This window comes from Bos indicus, chromosome X (assembly GCF_029378745.1).
Source record: "Bos indicus isolate NIAB-ARS_2022 breed Sahiwal x Tharparkar chromosome X, NIAB-ARS_B.indTharparkar_mat_pri_1.0, whole genome shotgun sequence".
In the NCBI taxonomy this organism is placed as follows: Eukaryota; Metazoa; Chordata; class Mammalia; order Artiodactyla; family Bovidae; genus Bos; species Bos indicus.
In genome coordinates, this window is record NC_091789.1 from 9,713,667 (window position 1) to 9,732,897 (window position 19,231).

The 19,231-nt window shown below is 42.1% G+C and overlaps 1 protein-coding gene across 1 annotated transcript; it reads left to right on the forward strand.

Moving 5' to 3' along the window:
* Nucleotides 1-14,310: 14,310 nt before the first annotated feature.
* TEX13D (TEX13 family member D) lies at nucleotides 14,311-18,577 on the forward strand. The gene is made up of 2 exons (XM_070783585.1): nucleotides 14,311-16,767; nucleotides 17,436-18,577. The coding sequence occupies exon 1, from the start codon at nucleotides 14,433-14,435 to the stop codon at nucleotides 16,755-16,757; it is 2,325 nt and encodes a 774-aa protein (XP_070639686.1). The 5' UTR covers nucleotides 14,311-14,432; the 3' UTR covers nucleotides 16,758-16,767; nucleotides 17,436-18,577.
* The last annotated feature ends 654 nt before the right edge of the window (nucleotides 18,578-19,231 follow it).

Consider the following 19,231-nt stretch of genomic DNA (forward strand, 5'->3'; position numbering starts at 1 on the left):
TCTTTTACATAGATCAGGTAGAAGAACACTGGAGTTTCTAACTTCCAAGGTATGATACAGATTGAAAAAAAACTCTTAATTTTTTCTAGATGATTTCGTGATTTGAAGATCCACGGTATTTATTAATAAAAGAAAGGTTGCTTGCAGTAGCATCGTTAAACTGTGACATGCATAAACATAAGTCATTTCTTATGTTTTTATCATAACACTTACCAAAGGACCATTTGTAGTGTTGTCTGAATTGATACCAAATGGATGATAACTCATGGGTTTATTTAGTCTATTGACACACTGTAAGAGCAGGGATAGGAACACATGACTGCATCCTAATTTTCCTGCCAACTTAGAATGCAGTCTCAGAAGGGTAATGTAATATTTTTAGCTCTCTAACAAAGACTATTGAGAGGAAAACAACAGAAGCAAGACCACAGGGGTAGAGTAGGAAATAACTCACCTGGAAAGTAAAACACACTAAGCTTGCCACTAGAAATATTAACATTGATATCCTAAATTGTTGGATCAAAAGCAATAGTATTCTATTACAGCCATTTAAAGTTAATTGCTAATTCTTATTAGTTATGGAGGGTCAGTACTCAAAGTAGAACATCAGAAAGGAGTATTGCTTTTGTGGAATACTGGTAGTTATTCTAGCATATAACCAAAGTTTGTTTTTAAACAAATGCTATGATTTGTAATTTTAACTATTTGTAGGCCTTTCAGACAATGAAACATTATAAATGGCACTATATATCTGATTCTCTCTAAAATTATAATGATTATCTTGATTAGTCTAAGTCAAGTAGGTGAACCTGTGGCTGCATGAATCATGACATAAAGTTGTTACCTGGGATGGATATATCTTTGTGCGGATACCGTATCCAGGGTATGCTTCTCACCTCTGTAGATCAGATGCTCAATTTGATCAGGTGCCCAAACATTTCCAATTGATCACAGACTAGCTTATATTAGCTTAATTCAAAAGGGATCAGTGTTTAAAATTGAGTGCTGATTTATTTGTTTACAGCTATAAGCATAACTCTCAAGCAAACTGCAACACTTAAGTTGATGATGAGGGTGTTCCTTCCATATCTTTAAGTTAAACTGAAGTCCAAATATTATTAGGAAACAATAGATGAACCTGTACTGAGAACAACTGGAATAGGTTGGAAGATTTTCATAGAATTTTGTCATGGAATTCTATAGCCTGATGCCTCTGTCTCCAGTATAGAGACAGATCTGAGCAGAGGACCAGAATATTACCATCCATTGGTTAGAACACTGTATGGGTTTTAATGGCAATTTCAATTTGCACCCTCTGACTCCTGCTTTCCTATGTTTCAAATTGTCATTCCTCTTCATTTGATTCATTTTTAAAATGTGTTTAGGCTACCTAATAGGTTATAGGCAAGATTTGTTTTTGCTTTTGGATTGAAAGATTTTCTTTTAGTATGACTTTTGCACATGTATTATCACATCTATCATGTATTGACTTTATTAGTTTGGGTCTCAGCATTCTGGGGAAATGTGTCCTGGCAGGCAGTAAAGTGTAATTTTAGGAACATGGGTTTTGTACTCACACCAATCACCATATTAGTTCTAGCTTTACCATACACTAGCTATGGGTCCTTGTAAAAATTATTTAGCTTTCTTAAGCCCCAATTTCCTTATTTAAAAAATGAAGGTAATACTGTTACTTGATGCACATAGTTGTGATGATTTCATAAAATAAAGCTTACAAACTATGCACAGCACCTAGCACATGGTAAGTACTAAAAAGCTAACTATTATTTATTACTATATAAAAAGCCCAGCAGAGAAAATTTTTATTAGCATCATCATTATTGTTTATAATATAATATGCAAAATACTATTGAAAAGATTATCAGTGAACAACTTTAGTTTTAGTTTAAATGGAATCATTTCTATCTTCACATAATAGCAACAATGATTAGTGCCAATTTGGAAATTAGATCTGGTAATATTGATAATTGCTCATTATGCCTGAATGCTTTTTTATATAGCTAGCAAAACAATGCTCTTACTTATAATATCTATTCAATACTTGGCAATTTGAACAGGTCCAAGCATGAAAATGTTTTCATTTTCAGGGAAAACTGTTATCTGGTTATCTACATAGAAAAGTAGATACACACACTGAATGTAGCTTCTTAATATTTCAGGGTCATACCTGGGTTTTTCATTTTATTTTCATTTGTCTATTACTGACCTGAAAAGATATGATTATTATTGTATATAAAATCATTTACCCTCATAATTATATCCTCTTAATATGTGTTTTCACTTTTTCTTTATATTCCAATTTTCTTATTTCTACCCTCCAACCACTTTATTTTCTACTTTCATATACAGAATATGTTTTGTTTCTGATCAGAGGCAGATGATGCCTCAGCACCCAGAAGGCTACATAGATCCTGGAAATACCACCAATGCCATTACACACATGGTACCTCCTTGGTGGTGTCAGGTGTGTAGCTATAGCAAAGAGCATCCATGGAAATAGCTGCAATGTTGAAGGCAGCTAGGTGGGAGACCAGATGTCAGCTTCTAAAAACATAGCGGAACAAAAATACAAGAGGCAGTTGTATGAATTGAGCAAAGTAGTTCAACTGAATATGTGAGAACAGGATGACCTAGTGCAAATCTTGGCCAAGCAGCTGATTGGTAAATAACAAACACACATCTTTTGTCAGTTTCAGTTTCATTTTCTCCCTCACTATTCTCATCTAAAGTCTACCCATTTTTCAAATTCCAGATAAAGTCCTACCTTCTGCATGAAGACTTATTTAATAAGGATATGATGAAAGTGAAAATTAGCTTGTATATGTGTGTGTTTTTATTGCATCTTTGCAACAACTCTTTGAGGAAGTGGATCCTCAAAAATGGTAAGAAATTTGGCAAGCCATTTGTCCAACATAGTGTTGATGAATTGAGAACTTGTAGAAAATAAGGTGCCCATCGAGGATCTAAGAAAAGGTTTCTAGTTAGTTGATTAGATAAATCTCAAGTTTGGGAAACAGAGCAGAACTGGATATAAAGTTTTGGAGCCTTTAGCAATTAATGATGGCAGTTAAGAACAAGAGAATAGATATGATGACACAGAAAGTCTGTTTAGAAGAAGGGTGCCTAAAATAAATAAGGGTCTAAGAACCAAACTTGGAGAGACATCAGTATTTAAGGGCTGAATGGAAGCATAGCAGACAGCAAAAGGAAACTAAGAAGGAGTAGCCAGAAAAACAGGAAACAGATCAGTAGAGTTTGATGTCACCAAAAAAAAAGGGAAGATTGAATATCAAAAGGAAGTGGTCAATAGACTTAAAGGCTACAGAAAAGTTATAAGCAACTTGATTAACAGAGGGGAGAGGGCCACATGTGTTCCCCTTAGAATATTTTCTGTAGTTTTATGGGTATAAATTAAAGTACAGGAAATGTATATAAGAACATTTTACAGGATAGAAGAAGCTTGGACATGCTTATACCATGATGGGGAAGAGCTAATAGAGAAGAAGAGGCTGAAATATAGGAGAGTGGAGAGATTATAAGTGGATTTAGCTTCCTGAGGAGATGGAAGAGGCCAAGATCCAAATCACAGGGGAAGGATGTAGGTATAAAACTGAGGACAGAGGCTTCCTTGATGGTCCAGTGGTTGAGAATCCACCTTGTAATGCAAGGGACATGGGTTCAATTCTTGATTCAGGAAGATCCCACATGCTGCGGAGCAACTAAGCCTGTGTGCCATAACTACTGTTCGTGTGCTCTAGAGGCCAGGAGCCACAACTACCAAGCCCACATGCCCACTGAGTCTGTGCTCCGCAACGAGAGAAGCTGCTGCAATGAGAAGCTCGTATACTGCAATGAAGTGTAGCCCTCACTCGCTACAATTAGAGAAAAAAGCCACACAGCAATGAAGACCCAGCACAGCCATAAATAAATAAATAAATCTTTTAAAAAATAAGATTGAGGAGAGAAAATTCTTCTGTGAGAACAAGTAAGGTGGGAAATAATGCAGGAGACTTGAGGAGAGAATGGCAACTAAGAAGTATAAGAGAAGGAGCTAAGCAAAGATAACTCCCTTCCACACAATCCAGAATGGAAAACCCCTCTACATAGCTTGTGGTGCCTCCAGAAGCCCTTAGAAATATTTTAGAGGCAACATATTCACTGCTGCTGCTAAGTCGCTTCAATCGTGTCCGACTCTGTGCGACCCCATAGAGAGCAGTCCACTAGGCTTCCCCGTCCCTGGGATTCTCCAGGCAACAGCACTGGAGTGGTTGCCATTTCTGTCTCCAATACATGAAAGTGAAGTCACTCAGTTGTATCTGACTCTTAGCGACCCCATGGACTGCAGCCTACCAGGCTCCTCCGTCCATGGGATTTTCCAGGCAAGAGTACTGGAGTGGGGTGCCATTGCCTTCTCCACATATTCACTATGATTCACTTTTACCGTACTTGCTCACAAACACTGTCTGATCATTCATTAGAGTGCTTAATGCTAAAATTTGAAATGTTCTTCCCTCTTCTTCATTGAATCAGGTTACTTATCTCAGTGTGGCTTCCTATTTCTTTTTTAAAAAAAATTAATTTATTTCTCAGTTCAGTTCAGTCGCTCAGTCGTGTCTGACTCTTCCCAACCCCATGAATCTCAGCACGCCAGGCTTCCTTGTCCATCACCAACTCCCGGAATTCACTCAGACTCACGTCCATCGAGTCAGTGATGCCATCCAGCCATCTCATCCTCTGTTGCCCCCTTCTCCTCCTGCCCCCAATCCCTCCCAGCATCAGAGTCTTTTCCAATGAGTCAACTCTTCGCATGAGGTGGCCAAAGTACTGGAGTTTCAGCTTCAGCATCATTCCCTCCAAAGAAATCCCAGGGCTGATCTCCTTCAGAATGGATTGGCTGGATCTCCTTGCAGTCCAAGGGACTCTCAAGAGTCTTCTCCAACACCACAGTTCAAAAGCATCAATTCTTTGGTGCTCAGCCTTCTTCACAGTCCAACTCTCACATCCATACATGACCACAGGAAAAACCATAGCCTTGACTAGACGGACCTTTGTTGGCAAAGTGATGTCTCCGATTTTCAATATGCTATCTAGATTGGACATAACTTTCCTTCCAAGGAGTAAGCGTTTTTTAATTTCATGGCTGCAGTCACCATCAGCAGTGATTTTGGAGTCCAAAAAAATAAAGTCTGACACTTTCCACTGTTTCCCCATCTATTTCCCATGAAGTGATGGGACCGGATGCCATGATCTTCATTTTCTGAATGTTGAGCTTTAAGCCAACTTTTTCACTCTCCACTTTCACTTTCATCAAGAGGCTTTTTAGTTCCTCTTCACTTTCTGCCATAAGGGTGGTGTCAGCTGCATATCTGAGGTTATTGATATTTCTCCCAGCAATCTTATTTATTTCTAATTGGAGGATAATTGCTTTACAATATTGTGTTGGTTTCTGCTATACATCAACATGAATCAGCCACAGGCATACATATGTCCCTGCCCTCTTGAAACTTCCTCCCACCTCCATCCTATCCCTCCAGGTTGTCATAGAGGACTGGGCTGAGCTCCCTGCATCATACAGCAAATTCCCACTGGCTATCTATTTTACATATGTTAATGTATACATTTCACTGCTACTCTCTCTATTCATCCCACGCTCTCTGTCCCCCACTCTGTCCACAAGTCTGTTCTCTATATCTGGGTCTATTTTCCCAGAGCATCTTGGTCTGGCTTCCCATTACTCTTTAATAATTCCAGTGCCCCTCATGGTACTTTTGAACTGTGGTGTTGAAGGAGACTCTTGAGAGTCCTTTGGACTGTAAGGAGATCCAACCAGTCCATCCTAAAGGAAATCAGTCCTGAATATTCATTGGAAGGATTGATGCTGAAGCTGCAACTCCAATACTTTGGCCACCTGATGTGAAGAACTGACTAATTGGAAAAGACCCTGATGTTGGGAAAGATTGAAGGCAGGAGGAGGAGGGAACGACAGAGGATGAGACTGTTAGATAGCATCACGGACTTGGTGGACATGAGTTTGAGCAAGCTGCGGGAGTTGGTGATGAAGAGGGAAGCCTGACGTGCTGCAGTTCATGGTTTGCCATAGCTTGCATGTCCGGAATTACAATTCTGTTGCCACTCTTAAATAAACTTGATTTCACCAGTTAAACCACTTAACTTTTTGTTTTAAAGGTTAGTATTACTTGGTGTCAGAAAAATAGAAGGTGATGACCCTTGAAGAACTGGAACAGTATGCAGTACACCTGGAAAACTATGCTGAACCCACTTGAGCCCCTTGTGCTCTTAACTTCTATGAGTTGTCTTCTTCTTTCTGGTCTGGCAAGTCTCTTAGATTTGATCTCTTTCCTTTTGACTGAACTCTGTAACTTTTTTTGAGATCTGCTGGTGTGTGTGTGTGTGTGTGTGTGTGTGTGTGTGTGTGGTGCCATTGCCCTTTTGGTGAGTACTGACTTGTTTTCTTAATCTCTGGTTTTAAAGTATGTGATCCTAAGCCTATAAAAAATCTCTCAGGAGGGTCCTCCTTCTGGGAGTCTGTCTGGTTTTATGTTAAAAACTGTGGTCCTTCCTCATGCACATTTTAAACTAAATGGATCAACTTGAGCGAAGATAATTTAAAACTCCAATGGCCATTATGGGGAATTTTAGACCTCCCCAAACTTGTTTTTCTCAGAACTGTTAGAAGACTATGGCTCTAAAATTAAACAGACTGAATGCAATGTTATTTTAATAGGTACCTGGAAGATTTCAAACACATTCAAGACTCTAAAATTGCCTCTTTATAAAATACCATTTCTAAATAAACTGAGGAGAACAAACAATTGGAAGAAAACAATTAAATTTGCCCATTCCCATCCATTTTAGTTCACTGATTCCTAAAATGTTCACTCTTGCCCTTCCTTTTCCTCTTTGTCTCTGTTGCCATCTTCCTCTTACCCTTCTGTATCATTCTGCCACCTCTATACTCTCTGTTTCCTCATTACAATCCTCCCATTGAACTTCTTTTTTTCTCCCAACCTCTCTCTGATTCCTCTTCCCCTGAACCTCTTAACATCAGACCCTCTGGGGATCTAAATTCTAAACCCCTACTTTCTTATCTCCTCTGGATTAAAGCTGAACTATAAGCCATAGTCAAAGACTTCCCCCAAATAACAGAATCCTCACAGATTTGCTGTAGACTTATATCAGCTAGTTCATATGCTTGCTGATGAAGTTCAGACCCAACACTGGATAAAAACTAATCGGGATAACCCTTGGAAGTCTTTAGAGTTATATCCTGGGGACAAAGTAATCCCTGCTGTTGTGCTATACCATGAGGATTGGGGAATCACCAGCAACTACAGTTGGCAATTTCTAGGGTTTTTCCAAAACCAGTTGATGGGAATAAAATTCAAGCTTGTACCTAGAAGTCCAAAGAACCCATGTATGATTGCTGTAGAGTATTCCAAATTGTCTTTAAAGAAAACTCTTCTTTTGAACGTTGAATACACTTGGGTAGGCATTGTGAGACTGATGTGCTGCCTACTGTGCTAAGGAGGCAACGGCACTTGGGTAGCCTTTAACTTTGTGTTCATTAATCAACTGAACTGGAATCTTTCTCTTCTGGTTAAAAAGACTAGAATGGAATGGGAAACTATGTCCACCTCAGATTTAGTTAATTTAGCAAACTAGCTGACCTGCACCCTAGATGATCCAATGAAGAAGAAGACTACAAAAGTCTTCAATTTTCAACTCCAAGAAGTGGAAGCTCTTAAGCAAAATAAAAATCCTCCTTATCTCTGCTGTTATTACAAAAATCCAGGAAATTGGAACAAAGACTTATGAGCTTGAGCACTCCAGCTGCCTTTAGCCCTCTAACCAGCCTTTCCAATGCCCTTCTAATCTCTAATGATGGGACTCTGAGGAATTACAGGGTTTTCCCCCAGTCCTTCCCCTTAGCCAACTTTGCAAAACCACTCTCCAGATTGGGAATAAACGTCTCTCTGTACTTATTGACACTGGAGGTACGCTCTTGGTATTCAACCTCACTGTTATTAAATTGTCCTTGCCTTGGAATACTTGGATAAAATAATGTGGGCTACAAATTAAACTCAACAGGTTTCTATTTCTAAACCTATCTCCTTTTGTTTAAGACCTCTAAAAGATACCTGTCCTTTCCTCCTTAGTTCCTCCACCCCATTCATTTATTGGGCTGAGATTTCTTCATAAAATAACATGCTGGAATTTCTCTCTCCCAAAAGGGAGAAATAGTTCTAGAATTTGATAACAGCAACCAAAATAGCCAACTAAATAAATCAAATGACCCTTCAATGTATTTTATTTGTTCTGTCTCTGACAGCATTAGAGCTAAGTGTAAGGATACTAATAATTTGTTCCTATTGGATCAACTATCACTCTCCTTATGGATGAAATCTTCAACAGATATCACCAGAATCCATGGTACACCTCCTATCAAGATTGAAGTAGATCCCTTAAAGCCTCTCCAAGAATTGATCAATACCCTATAAGTAAAGAGGACCTCCAGGGCATTAAGCTGATAATAGAAAACCGTTTGGCCCAGGGCCTCCTTATCTCCTGCACTAGTCCCTGTAACACCCCTATTTTACCTGTAAAGAAACTCAGTGGCTGAGGATGGAGATTTGACCAAGACCTCTGAGCCACAAATAATATTTTATCCCTCATTACTCTATTGTTCCCAATCCCCATATTTTATTAGCCTCCATCCCCACTTAATGCAAAATTTTAATTGCAATTGACTTATGTAGTGCTTTCTTTAGCATCCCAGTAGATAAAGCTAGTCAATTTCTCTTTGCCTTTATTTGGGAAGTACAATAATATACCTGGACAGTAAAACCCCATGGTTTTACCAAAAGTTCTTCCTATTTCTTAAAAAAATTAAAAGTTGATTTAGATGATATAAAATTTCCTGGAGGCTCTACTTTATTACAATATGTAGATGACTTGCTTCTCTGTTTCACTTCCCAGGTCTCCTCACGGGAAGATATTTAAGAGCATCCACCTGTTAAAGCTTTTATACTCAAAGGGACATAAAGTTTCTATGGAGAAACTGCAGCTTATTCAAACTAAAGTTTACTATTTGGGGCATCTGATCTCAGAACAAAGGGTGTACCTAGATCCAGATGGGTTTCATGGCATTCTGAATTTCCTCCAACCCCAAATCAAACACCAGCTACAAGGTTTTCTCGGGTTGGCTGGCAATAGTCAGAACTTGATTCCAAACTTTTATCTCATGGCCCAAGCTCTATATGCCTTACTGAGGAACATGAAACCTGATCTTGTTACCTGTGAAGATCAGAGTGACCTAGCTTTTAAAATGTTAAAGGAAAAACTGATAAATCCCCCTACTCTTGGATACATGATTATCATTTTTCCTTGTTCTTCTTCACATATGAGGAGGGAAACACTCTTGGAAATGGGGATCATCCTTGTCTTGCTGGGTACTAAAGTCAGCAGCTAGACCCTATGGCATAAGAATACCCTCCTTGCCTCAGAGCCATTCCTGTTCCTGTCTTTTTAGTTAAGGCCACCAAAGAAATAATCATCAAATCTTTTCAAACTATCTGTGTAGTCCATGCAGAAGTCTTCCTAAATTCTTATCACACTCAACACCTTTAGGCCAGTTGTCTCACTTCCTAGAAAATCCTCTTGCTAACTGCTCCTTATATAACTCTTTTTCACCTAATAACTTTAACTGTATTACCCTTCTTCCCTCATCTGTGGGTGATACTCCTCATGATTGTTCGACTCTAACAGATCATCTTTTGACCCTTTGCAAAGATTTATAGAAAAATCCCCTAACCAATGCTGAATTTTCATAGTTTACTGATGGTTCTTATTTAAAGGATGAAAAATGTAAATACTGGGCTAGGTACACAACTGCAACTCCTTTTGAAGTCATTGAGACAGCATCTTTGCCTTTGGTTACCTCAGTCCACCAGGCTGAATTATATGTTCTTACTCAGGTTGTACTCTAGCCAAGGGTAAATTTGCAGACTTTATACTGATAGTTGGCATGCACTTTAACTTGCCCAATGGACTATTCAAGGTTTGGCAAATGGATTATATTCAGCTTTCTCCATCTCATGGATATAAATATGTTTTAGTCATGGTTCGTACGTTTTCCCACTGGGTCAAAGTTTTTCGATGTAGATAAGCTACTGCCTCTTCAGTATCTACAATATTAATAGAAAAGATTATCCCTACCTGGGTAACTTCTTGAGCTCCATCATGACTGGGGAACCCATTTTACTGGCCAAATACTATATTTGTGCTGTTTGCCTAGATCTACAGCATTTTCATTATGCTTATCATGCTCAGTCTTTAGGACTAGTTGAATGAACTAACAGCACTATCAAAACACAATTGGCAGACTTCCCTGGTGGTCCAGTGGTTAAGAACCCACCTGCCAATGCAGGGGATACAGATTTGATCCTTGGTATGGGAAGATTCTACATAGCTTGGGGCAACTAAGTCCATGTGTTACAACTACTGAGACCATGCCTAGAGTCAGTGCTCTACAGTAAGAGAAGCCACTACAATGAGAAGCAGTCAGAAGCCTGTGCATAGCAACGAAGAGTAGCTTACCACAACTAGAGAAAGCCTGCATGCAGCATCAAAGACCCAGCACAGCCAAAAATAAATAATAAAAACTAAAAGAAAAAAACTCATTTGGCAAAATTTGTGGAGACCCTCCAAGTACCTTCGCCAAAAGCTTTGCTTGTTGGTCCTTCTAAATCTCAGATCCATCCCTTTGGAACTCATAATTGCTGGGCACCTCAGGCATGTAGCTCTACAATTAATAAAAGGAGATATACTTCAATATTGAAAAGTTCTGATTACATCCATTGAAAATAGTCATGCTTCAGTACAGCAATATTTTCACAGCATGATCCTGAGAGATGAAGACCTCAAACACCATACTTTGCAGCCTGGAGATTTTGTTTTTTGGAAAAGACATCTCTAGAATGACTCTCTTCAACCCCATGGGAAAGGTCCTAATAAGGTAATATTAACCAACTCTTGTGCTGCCAAACTCCAAATTATAGATAGACTCTTGGATTCATGTGTCGTATAAAGAAAGCACCAAACCCTGACTAGACCTATACACTAACTAGTGACTTGAAAACAAAGGTTTCCAGGAACTGAAGCAGACAACAGGTGAACGAGACAGTTTTCCTGAGATGACTAGACCAGATGGCTGTAATTTCTCACTTTATTTTCCATTTCCTTCTTAGAAAGACAATGCTCTTATCCACATTTCCCACTCTATTGAAAAAGGGGTAAACTTTTCTGATGGATATGTCACCAGAAACTCTATGTTGGATAACCATGTTGGAAACCATGTAGGAGACCTGTTGGTCTTGTCTGTAACCATTTTCTCTGTAATCCCAAATGCCAAGGCTGATTTTATCCACAAGCCTACAGATGTTACCTATCAGGTTAAGTTGTTATGACTGAATGTTCCCATACCTTATCTCAATCTTTCGCCAATCATAACCATACCACTGTAACTAAACACTCTACTTTTGCTGATCATATGTTCTTCACTTTCCATGTTATTTTCCTCATCCAAATATGGTCTCCTGCACTCAAGGGAAATACAAATGAGCTTACTCTTGTTTGCAAGGCTTTTAGAAATGTTATTTTTGGCATGAAATGGTATTTCAAAGAATGTCATCCCAATTAGTCTGATCCCTAGTTTGAAAAGGGATCAGATTTTAAATCAGAAACTTTAAGCTAATGGATTTATCCATTTCCAGACCTCAGCTGGAGTTGCTTGTGCTCCATCTGGCTTCATCTTTGTCTGTGGTGGATGACATTTCCCATGGACATATGAATATTTAGATAGCTGACAAATCGGAGGTTAATACTTATCATTATATTTAACTGTCCCTGTTAATATCAATAACAAGCCAGAAACCTCTCACTAGTACACCCCATTAAGCCTCCATATCTATATTAAATAGGAGCTTCCAGGATACATACATGACTTCAGGTTTGTCTCCATAGGGTGAGACTTTCTACCTTGCATCAGAGTAAGTGCCATTGATTGCATTATCAGAAATATCTCCCTAACATTAGGAAAGCTAGCCAATTCTGCAGCCAAAGTAGTAGCAGCCAAACAACAATCACTTGACTTAGTGGCTAAAGTAGTTCTAGACATTTACATAGCCCTTTATAACCTACTTGTTGAACAATGAGGCATTTGTGAGATGTTGCACATGGATAAGTCTCTCTGAAGAGGTCAAAACTTGATTACACAAAATCAGAGAATAAGCACACTGGTTGCAATAAATTTAATCTGACATGATCCTCTTATTTGTTCAGTTGGCTACCTTCAAGTCTAAGGTCGTGATTTAGAACCATCATACAAACTGAATTTTTCATATTACTTTCAATTCTACTTTGTATAATTATTTGTAAGTTTTGTAGCTATTGCTTGTTAAATTCTTTTAGAAATGATGTACAATAAAGTGATGCTAGATTAATGCTTCAAGATAATCTCTAACACTTATGACTTTGATAAAATAAAGAATTTAGGTGGAAAATGCTTAAGAGTTCTTCCTATCCTTCCTTCTTACTCAAATGTGACCTCAACAGTTTCTAATGTGTATACTTTCCCTCTGACATGGCACATGACAATGATCAGGAAAGGTCCTTCCTGGCTCTGAGGAACAAAATCACCAAATATAGAAAAACTGACTCTTGATCAGCAATACTTTCAAGGAAAGATTTTGATCAAAAGGGGGAAATGTAAAAATCAAAAAAGGAAACGTACCATTCTTACATCTTATTTTACATATTCCAGCAGGAAGAAGTTTACTTTACACACCCCAGCAATTATAAGGAAGATTTTCTCTTTGCACAGCAACACACAGCCAATGGGAAACTGCCATAACTCTGCCAATGAGAAGCTGCCACAACCCTAAACTCTTGCTCCCATTCAAAAACTTTAATTCAGAACAGTCCCTCCAAACTTCCTCCTTTCCTCTTTAAAGATCACTCCTCTTCTTTGTTCATTGGAGTTGCTTACAGTTTGCCACACTTTATATGTACTGAATTTAATTCTTCTGGTTTTCCAAAATAAACTCAATTTTGCTGACTGAATTATTTACCTGTTTGTTTTTGTTTTTGTTTTTGTTTTAGGTTGAAACTGGTAATCAGGATGCCTTACAGCATCTTGTATAGGGAGGGTACCTTTCATATGGGATATTTACTTCCTGATTTTAGGGGGATGAGGGTCAGGGTGTCCTTACACTGGCTGTTTCTTAAGTAAATTTAATTCAAACTAATAAATATGCCAAAGTGGCATATTTACCTGGTTTCCACTGCTTCCCCACCATGCAACCTCATCACTTTCTTCACATCAGTAGTGCAAGCACAACTTTCTCTCTCAAGTCTCTCCCAACACTGTCCAACTCCTTTTTGGGGTTTTGATAGACCCCAAGTTTGCACTCCTAAACTAGGGGTCTTGAAGCCCCAGTCTCCTTAACCTCAACTCCTTACCCCCCAAATCCACCCCCCCCACTCAAGTTCTCTGATCTCCATTGATTCATCCTTCCTTTTACAACAGGATTGAGAGAGTATATGTGTGTGCATGTGTGTATGTGTGTGGTTGCAGCCCCTAGGTGCATGCTGCTGCTGCTGCTGTTGCTGCTAAGTCACTTCAGTCGTGTCCAACTCTGTGCAACCCCATAGACAGCAGCCTACCAGGCTCCCCTGTCCCTAGGATTCTCCAGGCAAGAACACTGGAGTGGGTTGCCATTTCCTTCTCCAATGCATGAAAGTGAAAAGTGAAAGTGAAGTCCCTCAGTTGTGTCCGACTCTTCACGACCCCATGGACTGCAGCCCACCAGGCTCCTCTGTCCATGGGATTTTCCAGGCAAGAGTACTGGAGTGGGGTGCCATTGCCTTCTCTGCCCTAGGTGCATGATTGGCAACTATTAGCATCTGGAAGGGATCCACAGAGCCCGCTGCCGCAGCGTGCTTGCATCCTGCTGCCTGCACCAGCTCCCCCCTCCCCTCTGCCACGTCTGGTCTCATTGCGGCACCCAGTGCAGCTTCTGGTCCGCTCATCCTGTAGAGGGGGCTCTAGCTGGGTGGCAGGTCTAGCAGCCTTGCGTGCGTGTGACTCAGCACGCCTGTGACGAATCACGTTCTCTGCACTTTGGCGGTTGGCATGGTGGTGAGTGGACGTGTTCTACTCTCGGTGAGGAAAGCGGGACCGTGTGAGGGACAAAAAAGGCGGGTGAGGAGGCCAGGACTGAGCTGGGAAGTGAAGGGCGGACTTGGTAGCAGCTGCAGCTTTTAGCTGCCGCGACTGTCGGAAGGCAGCGTCTTCCTCAGTGAGGTGGTTGGTTGACTAGGCCTCAGCAGCCATGGCTGTGGACTTTGGGGACAATGCCAGTGGCTTTCGCCACGTCGATGTAATCCGGTTCATCAACAACGAGGTCCTCGAGAACGGGGGTGGCCCCGATTTTTACATGGCCTTACGCTCGCGACCCTGGAACGAGGTAGAGGATCAGCTGCAAATCGTGGTTGCTGACCCACGGGTGCCGCACGCCATTAAGAGGGCCTGTGCCTGGAGCGCACTGGCATTGAGCGTGCGTGTGGGCGCAAGGCAGCGGGAGCAGCAGGCGCACCATATCAGGCAGCTCCAGCAGCAGGTCAGGGAGCATAAGGCAGCTTCCTGGGCCCTGGCCAATGAGCTGAAGCGCCTCCATGAGGAGCGTGAGGAGGCGGCAGCACATGGAAACGCATTGTTCGCCCTGAAGCAGGTGATGTACGAGCGAGATATGTTGCGTGGGCGACTGCTCCAGTTTGAGAGAGCGGCCCAGTTAGCACCTGTGGCACATGAAATGCTGCCTGGGCCTGGAGCTGAGCAGCTTGGGGCTACAGCATGGCCCCTGAATGTACCGGAGCACGGCAAGATGGTGGCTCTGGGAGCACAGGGTATGCCACATTCAGAGAGTCAGATGGCAGCCCCAGCAGCTGTGGTTTATGTCCCCGGACCTCAGAGCTCCTTTGCCCAGGCAGTGCAACCCCTTCCACCAATGCTGGTGCCACATCCATTCCCATGCCATGAGTCATTCCCATCGGGATACCCATATGTGACACCTTTACCGCCTGTAGCAGTTATGGAAGAGGGAGCAGTCATGGCAGCAGCAGTGCCAGTAGCAGTTGCACCCCAGGTGCCTCCTCTGGGGATATACCCACTTGGTCAGTGGGCTGCAGTGGGGGCCCAGGAAGAGATGGCCCCACCATATGACCCGAGTTTCTATGCCCAGGAGGAATATTCTGAGAACCTCCAGGGGGAATATGCACAGGAGGCCTGCAGAAGCCACAGCCGAGAGGAAGGTGCTGTGTGTCCCCAGGGGATGTCCTCCCTGCGGGACAGCAGAAGCCACAGCCAAGAGGAAGGTGCTGTGTGTCCCCAGGGGATGTCCTCCCTGCGGGACAGCAGAAGTCAGAGCCAAGAGGAAGGTGCTGTGTGTCCCCAGGAGATGTCCTCTGTGGGGGGCTGCAGAAGCCAGAGCCAAGAGGAAGGTGCTGTGTGTCCCCAGGAGATGTCCTCCCTGCGGGACAGCAGAAGTCAGAGCCAAGAGGAAGGTGCTGTGTGTCCCCAGGAGATGTCCTCTGTGGGGGGCTGCAGAAGCCAGAGCCAAGAGGAAGGTGCTGTGTGTCCCCAGGGGATGTCCTCTGTGGGGGGCCGCAGAAGCCACAGCCAAGAGGAAGGTGCTGTGTGTCCCCAGGAGATGTCCTCCCTGCAGGACAGCAGAAGCCAGAGCCTAGCGGAAGGTGCTGTGTGTCCCCAGATGTCCTCTGTGGGGGGCAGCAGAAGCCAGAGCCAAGAGGAAGGTGCTGTGTGTCCCCAGGGGATGTCCTCTGTGGGGGGCCGCAGAAGCCACAGCCGAGAGGAAGGTGCTGTGTGTCCCCAGGAGATGTCCTCCCTGCAGGACAGCAGAAGCCAGAGCCTAGAGGAAGGTGCTGTGTGTCCCCAGGGGATGTCCTCTGTGGGGGGCAGCAGAAGCCAGAGCCAAGAGGAAGGTGCTGTGTGTCCCCAGGGGATGTCCTCTGTGGGGGCCAGCAGAAGTCACAGCCAAGAAGAAGATGCTGTGTGTCCCCAGGGGATGTTCTCCCTGGGGGGCAGCAGAAGCCACAGCCGAGAGAAAGGTGCTGTGTGTCCCCAGGGGATGTCCTCCCTGTGCGACAGCAGAAGCCAGAGCCGAGAGGAAGGTGCTGTGTGTCCCCAGGGGACAGTGCCCCAGGGAGACAGTAGGAACCACAGCCAAGAAGGAGGCCCTGTTTGTTCCCAGGGGACAGCGCCCCATGGAGACAGCAGGAGCCACAGCCAGAAGGAATGTCCAGTGATGCCCCAGGAGAAGTACTCCATGAGCAGCAGCAAGTTCCCCAAACAAGAAGGTCCAGAGAGGCCCCAGGGGACATGTCCCTCATGGTACAGCAAATGTTATATTGTGAGAAAAAGCTCCAGGAAACAGGAGCAAAATGCCAAGCAACCAAAAGAGAAAAATTCCTCAGATACCCAGCATCAGCAGAAACCTACTATACATCCCAATCAAAATTGTTGGGAGTGCCTGCGCTGTAAAGCAGTGAATTTTCCATGGCGCAAGTCCTGCTATAAATGCAAGAATGTGTGCAGGGCATTTGAGAGTGGAGGCCTGGATCCAGGACAAGCTCACTGATTTCAGGAAGGTAAGTAAGAATGGAAACACTCCAAGGAAAAACCAATTTCCTAACAACCTCTCCTCTTTTGATCAAAAAGTAACTCATTTACTTCACAGAAAATTTGAAAATCAAAATTATGAAATTTAATTTCATAATTCAAAATTTAAATAAATTCAAATTTATTTGAATATTCATATATTAAAAATTCATAATATTTGAAATATTCATAATTCAAAAATTAAATAAAACAATCCATTATTTTATTACCCAAATTAAGCACTTTTTATCATCTGAGCACACATACAAATATATACACACATGCATGCACACACATAATTATATCCTTATTTGTACACTTATTTTAACAAAGACTACTTTGAGTATTACGTGTTTAAAATAGAGGACTTCTAATTCCTTTTAAGTTTGTAGGTGCTGGATTCTGGATGGCTGATGCTAATTGGCTGATACCCTGGAGGCACCGAAGTCATGAAGAATTTTTTTTTTTCACTAATTTCTGTTTTCTTATTAACCACCTTTTCCTGAAAATGCTACCTTTTCCTGTCTTTGCCTCAGAATAGCCATATGCTTTTAGAGTTATATGCTACATTGAATTTTAGGAGTACTGTTTTTCCTTGAAAATGCTATTGTTCTTTTGTAAACTACTGCAGTGTTCATGTTTGCTTCTTGTATTTAAGTTTTATAGGTAGGGGCTCATTTTTGTCTCTGAGCCCCATGGAATTTGCCTGTTGCTGAAGAATCTGAACCTATCCCATTTAGAAGATCTTCCAAGATCCTGAAGAAATCACACTTCATTTCTGACTGACCTGCACCTCAGTGAGACCCTCCCGGCTGGCTGAAGCTAAGAAGTCAGGGAAGAAGAGATACTTTGGGACTTATTAGAGGGAAAAGGGATACAAAATAATTTTGTTATGATTTAATTTCTCTGTTGATATGGAATTATTTCAGAAGTGCTAGGGGGTGGGTTTGCAGTGTTAAATTCTATAGATGATAGCAAATTTGATAGATTTCATTTAATTAAACAACTAGTTATTGATTGTCTAGTATATGATAGGAGGTAGAATTATATTGTATTATCTAGTGTACACAAATCTTTTTGGTGAGTTTGGTTAGATGACAGGGGACAGCATAATTTGAGATACATTATAGATTAGAGGTGACTTTATTTTGCATGTTGTGTGGCCTTTGGGTAAACCCAGTTGAAATAGCATCCAGATATTTTTGTAGTTCCAGGGGCAAGATCAAAGAGATTTTTGTGGATGGACTTGATTTCCCAACTGTTCATCTCGTTGGTCCCAGATGTCACAAATGAGTAGTGGCAAAGAGCAGGAAAGTTCAGGCAGGACTTTTCTGATACTCTCCTGATTTCCTCCCTCGAGAGGGACAGCTAGTTCCCTGGTTGCCTGAAAGACCACTGAGTGACTGCCTTAAAGAAGTGCTTCGGGGAGTGCTGGCAACACAGCTTCAGGCAGCCACCATCCCAAGCCCCTTTCCAGCCAGTGGATGAAGAACAAAATGTGTTCTAAGGACAGACATCGTGCTATGGATGGTGCTTCTCTTGGGAGGGCTAATTGGATTAAAAGTAGAACTGGACTGGGACAAGTACTCTTGAGAGTGCCCTTGGGCCCTTCTCTTCCACTTTGTGTGTTCTCTGCAGGCGCTCTGCTCCCCTGAAGCAGCTGCTGCAAGCCAGGGGGAGCCAGGGTGGAGCCCAGGGGCTGGAAGTCAGATCAGCCTCCAGTCTGAACAAGAGGTATCCTGGAGTTCTCCCAGGAGATTCCAGCTCACCAGGCTCAGGCTCTGTCAGAAGTTTTCTGTTTCTAACTAGTAATAAAGAGTGTTCACTTATTGCTGTGTCTTCTGTGTAGTGTGTACCTCGGGGACAGGTTTGCTCAGAAGTAGCAGTTGATTTAATTATTTTAAATTAATTTTTTTTTGGTTGAGCCATGAGGCTTGTAGGAACTTAGTTCTGCAACCAGGGAATGAACCCAGGCCCATGGCAGTGAAAGCACTGAGTCCTAACCACTGGACCTCCAGGTAGTCCCCAGAAGTTACCATTTAAATCTGAAGCTTCCCTCCATCCCACTGAGAAGACTGAAAGTTAAATGTCATTCACTATTGAAGGGCCCCTCTTCTTCCTGTGAGTTACCAAGAATGGGAGGGGGAGGGCCTTCTATGGGGGCCTTCAGTCCATTGTTACTGTCCCTGGTACTCTCCCTGTCCAAGTCCACATGGTCTCTTGAGGGTGGGCATTTCTGCTTCTCTATAGCCAATGGGGGTTGAAGGTGTCTGCCAGTGCTGAAAGCCCTGATGCCCTAGTCTCTCTACATGTACCATAGTCTCTCTACAATCACCATTTCCTTCTGGGGCTCTGCTTTCTCCCTGGGGTCCTGGTATGGAGTAAGGAGTACGTAGGCATTATAAAGCAGTATTCTTTCTCTAGGCCATTCCTTTCATATCATAATTTGGTCCA